This window comes from Semicossyphus pulcher, unplaced genomic scaffold (assembly GCF_022749685.1).
Source record: "Semicossyphus pulcher isolate SPU_LCO1_2020_fin unplaced genomic scaffold, fSemPul1.0.p SCAF_9, whole genome shotgun sequence".
In the NCBI taxonomy this organism is placed as follows: domain Eukaryota; kingdom Metazoa; phylum Chordata; class Actinopteri; order Labriformes; family Labridae; genus Semicossyphus; species Semicossyphus pulcher.
This window is the reverse complement of record NW_027211770.1, coordinates 16,296,600-16,313,921: the sequence shown is the minus strand read 5'-3', so window position 1 is coordinate 16,313,921 and position 17,322 is coordinate 16,296,600. Positions and strand designations below refer to the sequence as shown.

General features: G+C 41.2%; 5 protein-coding genes across 5 annotated transcripts; all 5 read right to left on the bottom strand.

Moving 5' to 3' along the window:
- Positions 1–166: 166 nt before the first annotated feature.
- Positions 167–2,079, bottom strand: LOC138584517 (chemerin-like receptor 1). The gene is made up of 2 exons (XM_069656778.1): positions 2,041–2,079; positions 167–1,644 (listed from the first exon to the last, which is right to left on the bottom strand). Exons 1-2 carry the CDS (start codon positions 2,048–2,050, stop codon positions 587–589), a joined length of 1,068 nt encoding a protein of 355 aa, XP_069512879.1. The 5' UTR covers positions 2,051–2,079; the 3' UTR covers positions 167–586.
- A 662-nt stretch (positions 2,080–2,741) lies between these two features.
- LOC138584520 (chymotrypsin-like protease CTRL-1) lies at positions 2,742–4,755 on the bottom strand. Its single transcript, XM_069656781.1, has 7 exons — positions 4,710–4,755; positions 4,433–4,536; positions 4,235–4,314; positions 4,064–4,145; positions 3,776–3,956; positions 3,518–3,648; positions 2,742–2,903 (listed from the first exon to the last, which is right to left on the bottom strand). The coding sequence occupies exons 1-7, from the start codon at positions 4,753–4,755 to the stop codon at positions 2,742–2,744; spliced, it is 786 nt and encodes a 261-aa protein (XP_069512882.1).
- A 682-nt stretch (positions 4,756–5,437) lies between these two features.
- Positions 5,438–10,843, bottom strand: hsc70 (heat shock cognate 70). The gene is made up of 9 exons (XM_069655974.1): positions 10,745–10,843; positions 9,247–9,451; positions 8,889–9,094; positions 8,477–8,629; positions 7,825–8,380; positions 7,471–7,673; positions 7,166–7,364; positions 6,476–6,708; positions 5,438–6,322 (listed from the first exon to the last, which is right to left on the bottom strand). Exons 2-9 carry the CDS (start codon positions 9,449–9,451, stop codon positions 6,128–6,130), a joined length of 1,950 nt encoding a protein of 649 aa, XP_069512075.1. The 5' UTR covers positions 10,745–10,843; the 3' UTR covers positions 5,438–6,127.
- Positions 10,844–11,459: 616 nt separating this feature from the next.
- LOC138584713 (TBC1 domain family member 15) lies at positions 11,460–14,849 on the bottom strand. Its single transcript, XM_069657010.1, has 7 exons — positions 14,842–14,849; positions 13,672–13,739; positions 13,403–13,549; positions 12,848–12,938; positions 12,574–12,722; positions 12,315–12,456; positions 11,460–12,220 (listed from the first exon to the last, which is right to left on the bottom strand). Coding segments are annotated over exons 1-7 (768 nt in total). The 5' UTR covers positions 14,844–14,849; the 3' UTR covers positions 11,460–12,051.
- A 37-nt stretch (positions 14,850–14,886) lies between these two features.
- Positions 14,887–17,322, bottom strand: LOC138583740 (uncharacterized). Its single transcript, XM_069655702.1, has 4 exons — positions 17,112–17,322; positions 15,700–15,885; positions 15,481–15,599; positions 14,887–14,994 (listed from the first exon to the last, which is right to left on the bottom strand). The coding sequence occupies exons 1-4, from the start codon at positions 17,320–17,322 to the stop codon at positions 14,887–14,889; spliced, it is 624 nt and encodes a 207-aa protein (XP_069511803.1).

Genomic DNA, 17,322 nt, shown 5'->3' with positions numbered 1-17,322 from the left:
GTTTATTTATATACAGTTTTTTAGTTTTTTTTAAAAACTATGCAACTGTCAAAATACTTTCAGTACACTTCTGTGTGCTTTGTTGGTTACAAAAAGTGAAGAGTTAAATTGAAAATAGAACTCTGAATCATTGATATCAGGAATGTGAAATTGTGAAAGTTGAAAATAATTTACAGGCAGTGCTGTATCTGATTTATTGAAAAAATGATGGTACAAAATAGTTGAATTAAATGATTTACATTTGTTATTAGATGAACATCTTTATATTTACATCTTAAAGCTGCAACACACCCACACAGGTGTTATCAATTATTCTTGCTGATCACACCTTTAACATATCAGCAGATACATGATGTCATGAGACTACACATACCAGTAAGAAAATATGCAATAAGTTGTAACAGGTCCGTCATAAGTAACTTATGGGGGTATCTCTTAGAAATCATAAATGAAAACTGGGTCTTTAATGTACAAAAAGACCTTAAATTCATACAACAAATATGCATTATATATATACACACACACATATATATGTATATTATTTACTTCTTCTTTTGAGTTTCAGATGTGGCAGTTTTTATCATTGCTAAAAGTCTCTGTCTTCAGTATTGGCCACTTTGCTGTCTGTGAAGTTTAACAAAGTTGCTTGGCCTTTTCCCTCCGAAGGTGCAGAAGTTTCAGACTTCCGGGAAATCCGTGAAAGTTGTGACGACAATGAGCGAGTGGACATAAATGTCATATGTTCCTCTGCTAGGGCACCCTCTAGGACAAGGCATATGGACTGCTTGAGCTTCTTCTGGAAGTCATCACACATGAAAACGTAGAGAATGGGGTTCAGGCAGCTGTTCAGATAAGCCAGACACATTGTCAGAGATCCTCCAATCCGAACAAAAATCTGGAGATCTGGATTTTTTCTGATTTGTAGAAACTGCATAACATGGAATGGCAACCAGCAGACGAAGAACGCCAGAATGATAGAGAAAATTATTTTGCGAGGTCTCTTTTTCCTTGTCCTCTGCAGGCGCCTTGCACGAACACTAATGGCCACATAGGAGACAAATATTACCAGGAATGGGATCAGGAAGCCCATTACAAAGCGAAAAATAACAAGATGCAATTTCTGTTCAGGTGATATGGTATAAGTACAGAAGGTCTGCTGCATTACCACAAGATCACGGAATCTGGCATAAGGGGTGCTGCAGACCACAGCAGTAACCCAAATGACAGCACATATGACCTTAGCTTTGCAGACAGTGCGCTTGTTTTGTGCCCATACCACCACCCAGATTGACAGGCAACGATCCAGACTTATGGCCGTCAGGAGAAAGATGCTGGCAAACATGTTGACCACACTAACAAAACTGTTGAGCTTGCACATGAATCGCCCAAAAGGCCATTGGAAGTCCTGAGAAACAGAAATGATTGTGAAAACCAGGAAGGACGTAAAGAGGAAGTCAGCAAGGGCCAAGTTGAGAAACCAAACTGAGTTGACTGTCCTCTTCATCCTAAAGCCGGTCACATAGATGACCAAGCTATTGCCCAGAATCCCGAGAATAAATATCAAACAGTAGATGACCAGGTAGGCGAGATTCATCTTTCTGAAAGTCTCTGTCACCAGCGGTGGACCAGCAGTAAAATTGGTATCTAATGAACAAAAATTAAATAATAGACATTAGTAACTTAAACATTGTGCACAGAGAAAACTGGTAAGTTTATACCACAGGCTACATAGGTAATGCAATACAAGTTATGATGCTGATTGTATTTCAATTTTGTAGTTTTATCTTTGTAGTTTTCAATGCTCCTGTCCTTGGTCAATATAACACTGGCTCTGCAGTAATACAAGGTTAGTTGAAGTCGACTCAGAATACGTAGTTCACTTTCCAAATCATTCCTCTCTGTTTCTGTTGGCATCAGAAACAAATACCTACCAATTAAAACTAATGCCTTTGCATGCCTACTTTCAGTTTAGCTTGAAATTCAATTGGACCACCTTTCTGTAATCTAGAAGAAATGCAAAATATGTTGAAGGTGTCTTACCATTCCCCATCTTTCTGGTGCGATGACAGTCCAAGTGAATCTGTCTCTATCTGGTCCTGCCTTTACACATTGTCTCTCTCTGATCACTCCTCCTTCTCACTTCAAGTAGCTGCCAATGAAAAAACACTGTCTGCTGCTGCCATTGCTTTACAAGAATGCATTAAGCTGTGCATAGTGAGTCGACAAAGGTCTACATGCTCTTGAACTGAGCTGTCTTGAGATCTTGCACTATTTAACACAGAAGCCCCCATGCACAAAGAAAATGAGGTTAGCAGGAGAGACAAAAGAGAAGAAACCCCTTACGCTGTAACCGTTTCATATAAACCCGTTTTTTTTTTGCTAAACTTTTATTGGTAGATTGATCTTAGATTAATTTTCTGAAAATGCCTTTACTGCTATTTATGCCTTTCACTCAGTCACAGACACTGCCCCTGCTCACACGCCAGTATGTTGATGATATGAATGCAGGACATGACAACCACCACTGGTGTTTTAAGAGTTATATTTAATGCATGACTTCTCACAAATGCACCAAACACAGAACAGTGAGCGGTTAATGCAAGTCATCAGAAATTGTAACATCCTTGTGAAAGCTGACACTGATCATACATGAATCACTCATTGATCACAGTGAGGAGCAGCATCATGAATTGTGGGAAAACATGCAGTAGTATTTTGCAGATTTTGTGTGGGTTTGCACGTTAGTTGTATGCAACAGTCTGGTCAATCCAGCTGCGCAGATAGGACACACGAGCGTACACTGCAGGGGCGCGCACGTTGCAGTTAGAAGTGCCCCATGAGACAATCCCCACAAGGGACCATGTTCCACTGTTCTCACAGACCAGAGGGCCACCAGAGTCACCCTAAAATAGGAGAATAAGTTGCTATAAATGAATAAAAAAGCATGTATCTTTTTCTCAAGCCCTTGTTCCCAATAGACATGCATTCAGGTCATTTTGTGATCTTCAAAACATTTACAGGATGTGGCCTCACATTAGTGTAAACCAAACTCAAAAACAGGAAACCAGACATGCTCCAAATGTAGTTTTGAGCACGAGTTATATTTTGAAAAATAAAGTCAGTGAAAAGAAAGTAATCATTAGTCATGAGTCATCAGTTGATTGTGTGTAAAATCTAAATTGCTCAGACACTAAAGACTGTATGTAGCTATTCTGTGAATACTGAGCTATACATAATCAAACACATGTATCATGTATAATATCTGAGAATAGTTCAAATGAATCTGTCAGAAACTTTTTGTTGATATTCACTTCCAACAGAGTGTTAATCAATCCACTGTTAAAAACACAGCTTCAGTAACACATTGCTTTCAATTATATGTGAATTATTCATTTTATACCCAAATAATTATTTAGAATTGTGAAATTAGTACAGTATCTCATAAACAATAGGTTTCTTAATGACTTGTAACTGATTTTTTTTTTTATACTGTATTAGGCTTTGGAATGGTTTTTACCTGACAGGAGGACACTCCAGAAGCACCAGCACAGATCATGGCATCTGAGATTCTGTTATTACCCCAGTACTGCTTGCACTGAGCAGGGCTGAGCAGAGGCAGGGCAGTCTGCTGGAGGTAGCGGGGGCTTGCTGAAAATGGAGGAAAAATGGAGATAAAGTTTGGCACATTAATAAATGGTGGACAATTAGTAGTGCCTTATACTGTATCTTCGTAGAAATGGAACTTTTATTGCCTGCAAAGCAGCCTCTCACTCACAAGTTTGGCCGGTTCTGCCCCACCCAGTTGTGACACAATTGGTTCCAGAGGGGATGCTGGTGCTGGAGTAGGCCAGACACACAGGAGAGATACGGGACGTCAGCTGGGCTGGGGACGACAGCTTCAGGAGAGTGATGTCATTGTTGAAGTTCTGGGTGTTGTAGTAGGGGTGAGTGATAGCCTGGATGGAAGGGTGAGTGAATGATAAGTATATACAATGCCATTTTACATCGTTGCATTGCAGGACAGATGAAACAGAAAGCTGTCTAGTGTTAAACTGTTGTTTACCTTGGCAATTGACTTGACCTGAATTTGCTCACTGTTGTACTGACGATCATGCTCTCCCAGGATAACACGATGGCTTCTGGGACTGGAGAGAAAAACAACAGACAGAGAGGTTGCAATGAAACTGTCATTATTTTTCTCAGGTGCATTTGGGGCCCATCGAGATTTACTTACGACACACGGCAATGAGCAGCGGTGACAACCCAGTACTGGTTGATCAGGGATCCCCCACAGAAGTGGAATCCACTCCCATCCTACGAGTCAGAAGGTGAATATTTACAGTCTTTTCTCAATGACATTTTTAACCTAATTGAACAAAATTATTGCAAAACTATAAAGACGGTGGGGTAGAGCGTGCATAGCTTAGGCTACCTGAAGTGACACCTGCCAGGGCCAGGACCCAGAAACAGCATTCTGGCCATTCACAACCTTGTTGTATCCGCTCACTTGGGGCTTGATAGTGGGTACTCCGCACCCTGAGTGCAAATAACACAATCAAAAAATCGTCTGCTTAACCCAAGATATGGCATATAGTGTCCTGAGTAAAGATTCAAATCTTTTTGAAAATCAGAATGATACTCAAAACCGCTCTACAAATACATTTCGGACAGATACACACATTATCTGCGATTAACCACCAGCCACTCACCCAGTGTGGAGGCCACAAGGGCCAAACAACTGACAAGCAAGAACATGGTGACGTCTCAATCGTGTACCGCTTCCCTAAGGCTCAGCTGCATGGGACACTGGCCTTTATATGTGTATCACACACACTTGACCCTGAGTTCCATGTGTAGCACTCCACATTGCAGGTACCCCACAACACACACACATAAATGTTGGTGATAGGTCTGGGAACAGAACATCTGTTGATAAGCACCTGAGATGACTTACTGTATAACTGGAAAATTCATCCACTTAGTGCCAATGCCTGTGTGTGTCTTGTAGTTATGCACAAAGGTCATGGCATTTCTAAGAAGCAACAGCACGACCCCTTGTTATCAATTTATAAAGATAAAATAACATCATTGCTTTCTTTAATTAACCCTCCATGTGTTCTTGAATTCATGTTTATGATCCATTTGCACCACATTCAATACGTTACTAACACGCTTGCTTCACTTCACACATATCAGCGGAAACAGATAGTGGTAAAAACTGATAAAAAGATTATTCGACAGTTGCACCTTTATTTTTAGTACATACTGGTGAATATCTGACAATATTTCCTGTGTGTATGCAGTTACGAAGATACTGATCGAACATTGCACGGTCTGTTTACAGGAACTGGTTTTATCTACACGTTTCAGCAGCCGCACCTGTTGTAATTTTATTGAAGAATAGTCATGACAAGAAATACACACAGTACACTTTAAATTCAGAATCCCATTGGTGAGCTTTATTGATTCAATGTTTTGAAAACACTGATTGAGAGAGATTACTTTTATCTTTAGATAGATAAAAAAAAAGAGCAATAAGACAACAAGCAGACTTTGACTGTGTCTTATGTGGATAAATATATTATCTGTGTGTCAGATTTAGTTTCTCATATTTGTCAAATATCAAATTTTAAAGCTAGGGAAGGCAGTTTTTTGTTGTATTTATTATTGTGATAAGACAGTCCTATCATTTCATTCACATAGAATAAAATGGATAGCTTACCTTCCTGTTTATCTGTCTACTGGTACACACTGACAGTGCACTCATTACTCATCTTTCACAAGCTAAACATAGTGAGCTAGTTGAACAACAATGGCAATGAAAGGTGGTTTTATACGATTAATGATGAAAACAAAGCACTGCCCTCCTTTCCCCAATGCTGTCTTGTTGAGTTGTCCTGCACAAGAAGTAAGGCAGCGCATGTGTTTGGAGGGAGTTGCTTTGGCATTTATTCCAGGTTGATACTTCAAAGTGTAACTTACTAAAGTTGCCAACCCAGGCTTTAAACTTTTGAAGACACACCAAAGCAAGAATTCTAATGAAAATAAACATGTGATTTAAAGTAAATATTATGAATAATTAAGACAGTAAGTGTATGTTGGGGTCTGAGATCTGTCAGCAGAATGTTTAGTCGACCTCCTCGATAGTTGGGCCAGAGGAGGAGCCGCCTCCTGCTCCACCAGGGAAGCCACCGGGCATTCCTCCTGGCATTCCTCCAGGCATCCCTCCCGGCATGCCACCCTGGTATAGCTTGGAGATAATGGGGTTGCACACCTTCTCTAGTTCCTTCTGCTGGTGATCATACTCGTCCTTCTCTGCCGTCTGTGTAAGAAAAGGAACAATAATGTTTGTTGACGGGGAAGTAGGGACATTGCTTCACATCATGCAGTGGGCCCCCTGCCGCTTTCACAATGTTAGCCAAAGAGGAACCTCAGTCACTTCTCAAGAAAAATGGCTTAGGCAATGGATTTTTACCTGGTTCCTGTCCAGCCAGGAAATTACTTCGTTGCACTTGTCTACGATGGTCTTTTTGTCCTCAGGGCTGATCTTGTCTTGGAGCTTCTCGTCCTCCACAGTGCTCTTCATGTTGAAGGCCAGAGACTCGAGGGAGTTCTTGGCTGTGACTTTGTCTCTCTGGACCTCGTCCTCAGCCCTGAACTGCTCTGCTTCCTGCACCATTTGCTCAATGTCCTCCTTGCTCAGACGTCCTATGGAGGATAAAATACAAAGCTCTGAACCTCCTGTGCAATATTCATTAATTTATTCTTTCTGTTCATGGACCACAGTCTTTAAACTTTTGAGCTACACTTCCATTTGAATGATCTCTGTGAACAGATAGCTGGGATTAAATGAAGAATCTTTAGGTAAGGGACAAAATATTAGGTGTTGGGAATGTTGAGGTTTCCATTTGTAGTGTGAGGGGTATTTATAAACCCTGTAGTAAACGGTAAAACCATCGGTTTGGAGAGGAAGAACAGGCACAAAAACTTGGCTGCAACACAATCCCTGAATCTTTTGGCTATTGTATGACAACTTTTTAGCTTTGCACGAGTTATATTGGCTCTTGCTTTCAGAGGCTAAATTGCTGTGAGACGATAGCTGATATGTTCTGAGTTTGGCCTTTGAATGCTTGTGATTTGAATAGTTCTGAACATGGCAATATACCCTTGTCATTGGTGATGGTGATCTTGTTCTCCTTTCCAGTGCTTTTGTCCGCTGCAGACACATTGAGGATGCCATTGGCATCAATGTCAAAGGTCACCTCAATCTGAGGAACCCCTCTGGGAGCAGGGGGAATACCGGTCAGCTCAAATTTGCCCAGGATATTATTGTCCTTGGTCATGGCTCTCTCACCTTCATAAACCTGAAAACAATTGATGCACAAGCGAACAAATTCAGGACATTATTTTAAACTGTCAAAGCAGATTGAACTGCTATTCGTAGAAAACTTTACTCCAGGGTTGCTGTACCTGAATGAGCACACCAGGTTGGTTGTCTGAATAGGTGGTAAAGGTCTGGGTTTGCTTTGTGGGGATGGTAGTGTTCCTTTTGATAAGGACAGTCATTACTCCTCCAGCGGTTTCAATTCCCAGGGACAGGGGCGTGACATCCAGCAGGAGCAGGTCCTGTACATTCTCAGACTTATCACCAGCCAAGATGGCTGCTTGCACAGCTGTGAAGAGTTTTCAAATGGTGAAGCTAATGTCACGACGACAGGACAGCTTTTATATAAATTAATTAAGAGTCTATTAAAAACAAATGTGATACTTTAATAGTAATATGAGTAGAAAATGAGTATACACCCAAATTCAGTAGAAACCCACCTGCTCCATAGGCCACAGCCTCATCAGGGTTGATGCTCTTATTGAGGTCACGGCCATTGAAGAAGTCCTGTAGCAACTTTTGAATCTTGGGGATACGCGTGGAGCCACCCACCAGGACAATGTCATGGATCTGGGACTTATCCATCTTGGCGTCCCTCAGGGCCTTCTCCACAGGCTCCAGTGTACCACGGAACAGGTCTGCATTGAGCTCTTCAAAACGAGCCCTGGTGATGGAAGTATAGAAATCTACTCCTTCATAGAGGGAATCGATCTCAATGCTGGCCTGGGTGCTGCTGGAGAGGGTGCGCTTGGCACGCTCACAGGCTGTGCGCAGGCGACGCACGGCTCTCTTGTTGTTGTTAATTTCCTTTTTAAACTTGCGCTTGAACTCAGCAATGAAGTGGTTAACCATGCGGTTGTCAAAGTCTTCCCCACCCAAGTGAGTGTCACCAGCTGTGGACTTGACCTCAAAGATGCCATCTTCAATAGTCAGGATCGACACATCAAAAGTACCACCTCCAAGGTCAAAGATTAGGACATTACGTTCACCGCCAACCTAAAAGAAAGTGTTACAATTACTTATGGGGATATAAAATCTGATTCTGGTTTTATGTATGGTTAATTCATGTGGTTTGTTTTATTAGATAGTAACCTTTTTGTCTAGGCCATAAGCAATGGCTGCAGCCGTGGGCTCATTGATGATGCGCAGCACATTAAGCCCAGCAATAGTTCCGGCATCTTTGGTGGCTTGACGCTGGGAGTCATTGAAGTAAGCTGGAACTGTGATAACTGCATTGGTCACGGGCTGCAAAGACAATTAGAACTGGAGTCACAAACAATTCTACATTTTGAAATCTGTTAGGGCTTTGCAAAATACTAATTATGTGGTTAGAGGCCACAAGGCACATGCAGAAGGAAGTGCTTGCAAGACTCAGATTTCAGATAAGGTTTTGTGAAATGGGGCAGGTAGAAAAACTAGTTTCCTGATATGCAGTTTTCAACGCCTCAATTTTTTGCACGAAAGCAATTTCTGCATGGTGTTTTTTTTACTTATTGTCATGTACCTTGCCGAGATAGGCCTCTGAGATCTCCTTCATCTTGGTGAGGACCATTGAGGAAATCTCCTCAGGATAGAAGGTCTTCACCTCACCCTTGTATTCGACCTCCATCTTAGGTTTGGTTGAGTCATCCACAACCTTGAAGGGCCAGTACTTCATGTCCGACTGCACCACAGGATCGTCAAACTTTCGACCAATCAGGCGCTTAGCATCTAAAAGACATTTAAGGGTAAATTGAATTAAAGGAAACTATGAATGAGTGAATAGAATTAATAGAATTGGACATCAACTCAGCAAAGAGAGAATAATAATGAATGGATCATTAATTTTAAGCCTGTGGTCTTTTGGGTTTTGTAGTCCTTACCAAATACGGTGTTGGCTGGGTTCATGGCTACCTGGTTCTTTGCAGCATCTCCAATCAGTCTCTCAGTGTCTGTGAAGGCCACATAGCTGGGCGTGGTCCTGTTTCCTTGGTCATTGGCAATGATCTCCACTTTGCCATGCTGGAAGATGCCCACACACGAATATGTGGTGCCCAGATCAATGCCTACTGCTGGTCCTTTAGACATCTAAGATTTAAAAAAGGAGAAGAAAATAACTTTAGACAATAATCCAGATCAGTATTCATCATTAATAGATAAAGGACTTATTTTCATTGTCACGTTCACGAGCGTAATGTGTCTTTTTATGATTCCAACATTACGCATGCACCTGCCTGTGAGTTGGCATTTCACTGATTTTTAACTTGAGTCCAGATGCATGGCCATGTGAGGCTCAGCTATTGGTGGAGTTATATACATGGCATAGTGACTGAAGACCAATCAGTCATGTCGTTCTGTCCTTTGATTCCTCTCCACATAGCCTCTCGCTCCACTCCTCCCTCCGAAACATAACCCTGCAGTGTCTCAGTCAGGCTGGTGAAATGAGATGTACTGATCCTGGTGATCGGAGGGTCTATTTTCCGACAGCTGGCTCCAAATAGCTTACAGTTACTATAATAAGTATCAGCGTGTCTACATTGCAATGAATGGAAGGTGGCTAAAACCAAGAGATCATTTAACAATGACAAGTGGGCAAGACTTGCCTGGTTCCTATTAAATCAGGCCTCAAACTTCAAAAACACGCACAGCAAACTAAAGCTTTGTGGTGTTGTAATGAGCATATTTGATTAATAAATAACTCAGTCAAAGCCTCTTATTGCATGGGGCTGTGAGCGGACCAAACCAGCAAACTGATCCACTAAATAAAAGAGCCATAGAGACAAACTGTAACATGTAACACATAATCACAGAGCACAACACTTCTTTGATTAAAGTAAAAGACTTTTAGATCTTTTTTTCTTCTGTATGACTCTACGATGGAAGCACAAACGTTGTTCCTTAAACCCAGAGCTGCCTCAGCTGCAGAATATTGAATTATCGCTCGTTATCCAGTTGTGTAACAAGGAGCAGAAAATGCTGACAGAGCTCTGTTGCTTCACTGCGTGTCCCTCACCCACATTTCAAACTTTTTATATCCAGCTCTAAAAAAAAAATGTTAAAACATGATTACAACATCATGGTGGTGTATATGGAGGAGTCTTTCTCATAGCCATACTAAATGAATAAGATAATTCCCAGTTATGTTGAAGTGATACTGAAAAGGCAAGACACTTGCAGATATGTAAATGATTCACTTCTTTTCCTGGAAATTCAACGAATTGTGTTTTCACACTCCAGCTTGTCATGCCATTATTTGACAGCAACATGCAAGCCTCCCTTATTTGGAAACACCTCTCACATTCGGTGGTTAGACTTTAAAAGCAGCAAGCAAGACAGACTACGAAGCCAGGCTGAGTGCAATGCTTCTTTAGAAGGTGTTACCTTGGCTGTCAGATGTTCAAGACTTGAGACTTTACTGAGTTAAAGTGGTGCTTTGGCCTCGCGCACAACACTCCTCTCCAGCACTCCTTTCCCTCTCCTGGCAGGCGGACTAAGAGGGCGACTGTCTCTGCTCTTCAGTGTATATAGAGCAGTGCAGGGAGAGCCCAACAAGGTGTCAGGTGACTCCACCAAGGAAAGTTCTAGGCCCAGGTTTCTGAGCATTGACTGGATTTCCTTGAAAGCTTACTGCTGTTTCCTCTTTAGCTCTCTGCTAGGTTAGCAAAAGTAACAGACAAATAACATTGAAAAAAAAAGGTCTTATTAATTGATTTTGCATCTAAATCAAAAAGGCTCCAGGACATTGATAATGTAATGAGCAGAAGAACTTTTTTTAAATTCCTTTTAACCACTGTGGAAATCTCTGGATAACCTTGAACTCCTGGAATCATGCAGACCTAGACAATTAGTGTATGCTTTGTCTTAAACAGATGTCGAATCTAAAAAAGCCTCAGCCAGATGTGTAGTGGCATTCGGCGTGTTGGAGCTGTAATAGAAATGCTCTCTGCATTAGCTCACTGTAGGGATACATGTGCTTGTACATGCGCACGTGTTTTGTGTGGTGACTGTGATTTTGACTGAACTTAATCTCCTGTGTTAATATAAGAAACAGAACATAAATATAACGTACACAGTATAAGAACAATCTTCAGTAATTTTTATTGAGGTATAATTTTTCAGGTTATTCATCGTCTTCTCTATTTAAGACACAGTTTCGCAGCACATTTTCTTCCCCCTTACTGCACTGAACTGGACAGCTATTCTTGTGACATAGGCCTCTCTGACACATAGGCCATGCAGCATTATATATAACTGCCTTTCGTTGCAGGCACCACCTGTTGAGACACCAGATCGGTACTCACACGCGCCTGTGAAGTCGTTGTATTCTACAGCAGTCGAATATTGCATAACTCGGAAAAACAAATCCTTAAAAGCGTCGACTCTGAGTTACTCAGATATCAAGCTTCAGCTTTTCGTATTCGCGGTGGTTCAGCAAAGCAACCAAAACAACGGCATGGCTGGTGTTTGTCAGCTGTCATACAATAAATACTGTACATTCAAAATGACCAGCAGTCACTGATCAAAACTAGGGTCAGCAGCCGTCACTACACTAGTGTGTTTCCCTCAGAAATAACAATTAAGATAAAAAATATGTTCAGTCAAAAATTAGAAATCAGGATTATATGTCTCCTGTTAGGAATGACAGTATCATAACTATTCTGTGTCGTCAGGTATGTAAATAGTAGCTATCACTTTAAAACGAGCAAACTCCGGAGCTGGCAAAGGAAGTCCTCTTCTTTGCTCTTGTGCGCTCTGCACTGCCCGTTCATATTGTCCCAGGCACAGCGCTTGCAGTAGTTATACAGATGTTGCTCTGCTTTCTTCAGCGTGCTGTTCAGGTCCAGTGTTCCCTGAAGGCTGTACAAAAAGGCCAAGCTTAAATACTTTCACAATGATTGACAGAATGCCTTTGTATGTGATGAGAATCTCATGTCTTGGCACACAGACCCACCTGGTAGTAAACTGGATGAGTTGAACGTCATCGCGGCACCGCAGCAGAGCCTCTCTGTTCTCTAACAGGATGGCTGCACAGATAAAGAGCTCGAAGGTGAAGTCAGTGTTGATGGCCTGAAGGTTTGACTCTGAATTGTCCTCTGCAAACATCATAAGGCAAAGACAAATCACAATATTTTAACTCAAGCATTTAATGGAGATCTCTATCCCACTATATTCAGACTTGACTATATGCTGACTTGTGTTCTGGCTTTCACCTGTGCTGTATTTTCGTGCCAGCCTCTCTTGATAACGGGCTCGGTCTACTTGTTGGGAGATAAGCTCCAGGTGGTCACAGCTCAGGATCTCGAACAAACGTAAAGCGTCGCTGTGCTCAAACTCTCTTTGGAAACCCAGCAGCAGCCACCTTAAAGGAGGTACAGCACATGCAGAAAAAAGTCCATGAGGAATAAAAACATATATAGAGCCATATTAAAGCATAGAGAATACATTTACAGAATGATACCGAATATGTTGCAGATGCAGATCTACCTGTGACAGAAAGTGAAGCTCTCCATTCTGTCTGTGACTAAATGAGCATAAAGCTGAGGATCCAGTTCCTTCAACAGGGCTGCCTCCAACTCTAAAACACAGTCAGCACAACTCTTTATTACACTTATTCAGCTGAACTAAGCCTTTATTATCTCAGAAGTTCAGGACCTGTTTATGTTTTTAAGCATTTATTATTTTGTTTCTGGTTTTAGTAAAATCATATGTGATTGTTCCCCCCTATTTTATGTTTTTTTTCTAATCCCTGACCTGAAACTGTAAAAATAAAGTCTTGACTGACTAAGAAATCTGTAAATCTCAGATTTCTGAATGAACTAATCAGTCCCATACACATCTCACAAAACTTGAATGCAAAATCTGATAGTTGATGGCATCTCCTGGATTGATTACGCAAAGAATTCAATACCCTTGTTTCACCACTAGAGGTCTCAAATGTTTTAAACAACTACAGGAACCAATCTTATTTCACAACATAAATAACTTAAGTATCTTAAAAAAACATTTACACAAAGTCGCCGTTCTGTTAAGTAATCCCACCTATTTTTCTGTGCAGACCATCAGCCCTGAAGTCTTTGGAGAATTTCTCCATGTAGCAGGAGAAACTCCAGAACGTGTCGACCTCCGAGTCGAGAACCTCCAGGAACCGGCTGCACAGGTCGTTCATTCCTTGAGCGTAACTGACCTCTGGATCGACAATCAAGGTAAGAGGTGCAAAAAACAAACAGTTAAGATCTCCAACATCACACACACAGACTCTGATGCTGCCTGATCTGATCAGTGTCAGTAGGCTCATTGTTGTTGCTTACCTGGATGAAAAGCAGCGTAGGTGATGAGGATATCTCTCAACACCAGCAGATTGGCCGAACCTTCCCCCCTGCACACACATTTTCAGTTTAACACAGTAAAGCTAATTTCATGTGCACTATAGAGTTGGTCACATTATTATTAGATATGGAAATAATCAACAGAAACACAGGATGTGATAAAAGTTGCACCATAATATTTATAAAGTAGGTTATAGAGAAATGATTTATTATTTTCCCATGAGGAAAATCTTTTGGATTCAGTTAAAATCACCAAATTAGTTCAATTAAGTACTTTTGAGGTTATGAGTGATACAAATTTGCAGAAACTTTTAACCAACCACATTTTTAAACTTACCCCCATGTCTTGTTTTCCTTTTATATCTACTATTTAATTCAATTCAATTCAAATAACTTTATTTATCCGTTTGTGTAAAGTGCGTATACAGTTCACGTACACAACAACATACCACACACACATATCGTATACAACATTCATAGAGCAATCAACAGTGGTAAATGAAGCTTTAAAACATAATAAATAAGACTTGTAAGATGCAATGAATCATGTTAAAGTGCATGGAGTCAAGAATAAATAATTCAGCTGTTCATGAGTCTGATAGACGTGGGCACAAAGCTTGACATGGCTCTCTTAGTCCTGATGGTGAGTGATCTCAGGCATGAGGGGAGGTGACTGTATTGGCTGTGTAGTGGCTATCTCAGTATTGTATCAACATGCTAGTATAGGAGAAGCAGCCAGACAGGTCCTGACGACCTGAGCAGCAGGAGAAAAAATACATCATCGAGTTTGTTGTGGTGCAATTTTAATGTGAGAACATTCTCTAAATTAAGTCTTAATTTGAGCAACTCCGCGTCAGTCGACTAAAACGTTCAATAAAAGACCCAAATTCTTCTTGACAGCCAGGAAATGATTATTTTCATTTTAAACAGTTGTTGTCAACGATCAAAAACAGAAATTACCCCAAATTTGAATCTAGCTTTAAGCAACAACGTGGCATGTGTAGTTGCTGCTTGCTCTTTTTACTCTCTGGGTCAAATGAATATGTGTCTGATCCCTTTAAGCTGCTTGTAACTAAACGTCTGGATGTTTACTCCTGCAAACTTCATGTGGAGGGTAAGCAATGATGACTCATAGCCTATGTGTTGACTCACATCTTAAGTGTAGCAAATAAACCCAGAACAATGGCTCCCAGTCACTCACTGGTAATAGCTCAGGTCTCTGTTGGTTCTCGGCACATCCTTGTCAATGATGCGTGTGGCTTCCCGCAGCTCCTCCTCGTCAAATGTGACGCGCTCAAACAATATCTGGAGACAGGACAGGACAAGATCTCATTTCTAGCTGCACATGTGGAGTCCATATTTAAATATACTTGTATGTGTTTGCACAATAAATTGCACTAACCCTGTGTGGGCTGTAAACTAGTGTGGGTACATTGTTGACAGTAACGTCACTCTGTTTAAGTTGCATGTCAATATCTGAAGGCACAAATTCATCAGCTGTGCACACAGCCCCTGGCACACTTCAGCGAGTTCAAATCGGTCAAATAATACCATATGCAAATATACGTTCGTTTAACTAAACTACATCCTGTTGTAAGTTCCCTAAACGTACTGCCTCCTCCTCTTTAAACCAGAAATCCTTTCTCTTTTACCAAGCAAAGCCAAAGGAAACGATATTACTGACTATAACTGAACAGAGCAAATGAGCATCAGGTATATATGAGATATATAAAAAATAACACTTGAAAATGCCAAGTAGAGTTATAACAACACGTGTTTAACTGATCTAACCTGTGCCTGAAGCTCCAAGAAAGCCAGTCTCTCCCAGACCTCCTCAGACTGGTCCTGGCTCTGTTGTTGGGCCTTTGCCTGCCTCTGGTCAAAGTACCGGACGGCTGCCACCAACTCAGCTAGAAGGGACACAAGAGCATATTGTTATAACTGTTTTCAAAAAGAGAAAGTAGTAGAAAGCAGTGTAAAAGGGAAGTTTGCGCATATTTGGGCTTTTACCATCCGTGCCGTTGAGATAAATCCTCACGGCTGAAGGAAGGTGCTGCTGCCACTTTCTCTTCATGACCCGGTAACGTACGACCAGCTGCTCCTGCAGCAGAGAGCGCTCCAGTGCCGTCGAGCTGCACGGGTACATCCCAAACAGGAAACGCCACACAAGGCCACGCTCAGAGGGAGACACGCCACCTGAACAAGATTTAAAAATCATTTAAAGGGGTCAGTATATCTGACTCTCCTGTGTTTTTAGGCCAAGGGGTTAAATCTATCTCTACAAGACCAAAACGAACCTCAAAAAGGTCACATGCAAGAAAAAAAGAGCCCTGCAGGTGAGGGAAGAGGTCATCTTATTGGTGACCTTTACTCTGCTTCTCATGGGGTTTGGGACGAAGATTTGAGACTTCTTATGTAATGATTTGCTCCACAGGTTGTTTAATATTTGGTTCAATGTTTGTGGGGATGAAATGTGCATATAGGTCAAAGGTTTAATGAACATAGATCATAGGGACACAAGCAAAGCCAATCCTTATGCAAATACAGCCACAGAGCCAGGCAACATAAGGACAGTGTTTTGGGGCATGTATGCACAGGAGCCACTTCTGAAACATTAAGCCCGAGGTATTCTCATTTGTTCGCACACTTCACTAATTTTTTTTCTTCTCTGACTAATGAATCTCATGTGATTTTATTCAGCTTCTTAGGAATTTTACCAACTCTCTAAATAGTATCTGTTGTTTTTATCTCAGTAGTCACGCTGCAGTTCTTTGCTCAAGGCGGTCTGCTGTGCGAGGAAACCTTCTGTAGAATGGTTTGACTGTGGCTCACGTCCTGCAGAAGAGCATCACTTGACTTCCTTTTAGTCTGCTGGAATCATCACAATACATGAATGTATCTGATCATGAAAGTACTTGTTGAATTCTTTTATACTGAAGCAGTAAAGTAGAGCCCGTGTTTGGGCATGGCTTTGTTTTCTTGCCACTAAAGCAACATATTCATAACCAAACTTTTGTGACAAGTTTCATCTTTAAAGGGATACATTTCCTACATGCAGAGGTAAAACTGTAATTTCACACAAATTAGAACAAATATAAATCACAAACTCTTAAAAGTGTCTTTTTGAATACATTAAGGCCTCATGGGTACAGTGTGAAGTGTGTAAAACCACAGGGCTTATATGTCATACCTTACTGTATTAACACTGAAATACCAATGTTTCAAACACGAATTTCACTGGATTATATTTTTAAATAGGAATTATGGGATTATTCAAGATTTCTATTTAGCCTGTTGTGACCTCAGAAACAGTTTCTACTGCTTTGAGTTAAAACTAACAAATAGAGCCACTAACAAAAAGATTATGCTAACAACATGAAGCTAAAGTCAAGGAAAACAGGTAGGTAGGTAGGTAGGTGTACCGTTTTTAAAAATATGCATCCTCAGTCTTGACTCGTCCACCCTCCCCTCGGTGTCCATGACTCCCGGTAAGGTGAGTCGCGCGGCGGACAAAGCAGGACAGCTGACCGCTGTTAATTGTCTCTGGAAGCGGATATCTGACTGGTGACTGTCCGCTGAGCTCGTCCTTTCTCCTGCTGTTTGCAGCGGACTCCACTTTCTATCTTCTTCCAT

Coding starts and splice junctions, on each gene's coding strand:
- LOC138584520 (XM_069656781.1), bottom strand. CDS start 4,755: ATGTTCTTGCTTGTCAGTTGTTTGGCCCTTGTGGCCTCCACACTGG. Junction 4,146..4,234: donor GCTGCTCATTGCCGTGTGTC/GTAAGTAAATCT, acceptor TTTTCTCTCCAG/TCCCAGAAGCCATCGTGTTA. Junction 3,957..4,063: donor AGGTCAAGTCAATTGCCAAG/GTAAACAACAGT, acceptor CCTTCCATCCAG/GCTATCACTCACCCCTACTA.
- hsc70 (XM_069655974.1), bottom strand. CDS start 9,451: ATGTCTAAAGGACCAGCAGTAGGCATTGATCTGGGCACCACATATTCG. Junction 8,381..8,476: donor CTTATGGCCTAGACAAAAAG/GTTACTATCTAA, acceptor ACTTTCTTTTAG/GTTGGCGGTGAACGTAATGT. Junction 7,365..7,470: donor AACCTGGTGTGCTCATTCAG/GTACAGCAACCC, acceptor AATTGTTTTCAG/GTTTATGAAGGTGAGAGAGC.
- LOC138584713 (XM_069657010.1), bottom strand. Junction 12,723..12,847: donor AGCTTCACTTTCTGTCACAG/GTAGATCTGCAT, acceptor ACCTCCTTTAAG/GTGGCTGCTGCTGGGTTTCC. Junction 12,457..12,573: donor GGCACGAAAATACAGCACAG/GTGAAAGCCAGA, acceptor TGATGTTTGCAG/AGGACAATTCAGAGTCAAAC.
- LOC138583740 (XM_069655702.1), bottom strand. CDS start 17,322: ATGGAAGAAGATAGAAAGTGGAGTCCGCTGCAAACAGCAGGAGAAAGG. Junction 15,600..15,699: donor TTATCTCAACGGCACGGATG/GTAAAAGCCCAA, acceptor TGTCCCTTCTAG/CTGAGTTGGTGGCAGCCGTC. Junction 14,995..15,480: donor TCTTGGAGCTTCAGGCACAG/GTTAGATCAGTT, acceptor TCCTGTCTCCAG/ATATTGTTTGAGCGCGTCAC.